Source organism: Mandrillus leucophaeus, unplaced genomic scaffold (assembly GCF_000951045.1).
Source record: "Mandrillus leucophaeus isolate KB7577 unplaced genomic scaffold, Mleu.le_1.0 Scaffold105, whole genome shotgun sequence".
Taxonomy (NCBI): domain Eukaryota; kingdom Metazoa; phylum Chordata; class Mammalia; order Primates; family Cercopithecidae; genus Mandrillus; species Mandrillus leucophaeus.
Window position 1 is genome coordinate 684,544 of NW_012098654.1, and position 1,327 is coordinate 685,870.

At 61.4% G+C, this 1,327-nt stretch overlaps 1 protein-coding gene across 1 annotated transcript in view; it reads right to left on the reverse strand.

Moving 5' to 3' along the window:
- Positions 1 to 1,133: 1,133 nt before the first annotated feature.
- The window catches only part of GPR153 (G protein-coupled receptor 153), a 6,259-nt gene continuing 6,065 nt past the window's right edge, over positions 1,134 to 1,327 (reverse strand). Inside the window, exon 6 of the mRNA XM_011981585.1 lies at positions 1,134 to 1,187. Within this exon, the coding sequence (XP_011836975.1) occupies positions 1,134 to 1,187 (54 nt within the window). The remainder of the gene's footprint in view (positions 1,188 to 1,327) is intronic.

The following is a 1,327-nucleotide window of genomic DNA, read 5'->3' on the forward strand; positions in this document are numbered from 1 at the left end:
TGAGATAGGCTTGGCCACCTGACGGCCAGAAGGAACTGGGCACAGGCAGGCTGTATGCTGACCTTGGAAACTACCCCAGGTTTTCATATTGTGGGGCCACTGCATAGGGGTAGGGTCTGGAGGAGACAGCTTTCTCATCTGCCCTATTTCACCAGCTCAAGGTTATAGCTGTTCCTGGTTTTCCTTAGCCTCGGAAGACCCAGGGTCCATGGCAATGCCCAGGCCTGTAAGGGGTCTGCCCAGGAGGGAAGGCAAAGAAATACACTGCTTCAGGGGTTGGACGCCTGCCCAGAGCCAGGCCTTGAGCTGAGAACCTGGAAGCCCCTGCCAGGATCCCTTCCTGGCCAGGCCTGCACAGGTGGGGAGTGAGGCTGGGGAGGATGTGGGGACACGAAAGCCCAGGCCCTGCTGCCCTCGTGCTCTCTGCCTGCACCGCACACATGGTGGGAGCCATGGGGGGAGCTGATGTGGTAGGAACTGGCAACGATTGCAGAGTAACGAGGGTGGGGACACTAACGGTGGTCAAGGTGGCTGAGGTGCCAGTGGTGGTGGTGCAGAGTGTTGTGCTTAGCTGGGGTGGAGTGTGGGTTTCCAAGGGGGTAGGGGGCACGGAGAGGAGGAGGCCTCAGGCCTAGGGGGCCACACCAGGCCACATGCTGAATACAGACCTCCACAAAGGCCACAGAGAGCCCTAGACGACCTCTCACACCTGGGCCACTCAGTGGCCAGGGCCTACGACCAAGAGACTTCAAACAGCCCTGAGAGTTAACGTGGTCACCTGCTCATCAGATGGGAAAACTGAGGCAGGACAGGTCGGAAGCAGAGAGACCTGATCAGAGCTTGTTTGGGCTCTGAAGACCCCTGTGCTTAGAGACCCACTGTACCCCCGCCCCCCCCCCTCCCCGATGTGGCATTTATGGTGCAGTGTGGGTGGAAAGCCCCTGGGGAGTCCAGTGGCTCCAGCTCAGCCTCTCCAAGGCGGGGCTTTGTTCGGTCCCGCAGTGGCCCTGTCTCAGGTTCCCTGCTTCCGATGTCCTGTTGCCCAGGGTTGGTGATGGTGCACCTGGACGTGCACATGTCACTCACTTCCCAAGCCCAAACTTGGGATGTCACTCAGTTCCCCAGGCCCGACCTCACTCAGCCAGGAACATGCGGTGCCAGTGCAGTCGTCCGGTGCAGCCGTCGCCCTTGGGACAAGGCCAGCTGAGAGGAGCTGGAAGACAAACGCCGAGGCCAACGCTCCCTCACCCCTGGGAGGGGCGGAGGCGGGCGTCCTTGGTGCTGTGGCCCTGGAGGGCGGCCTGGCCTGACTGGCGTCCGTGGGGAG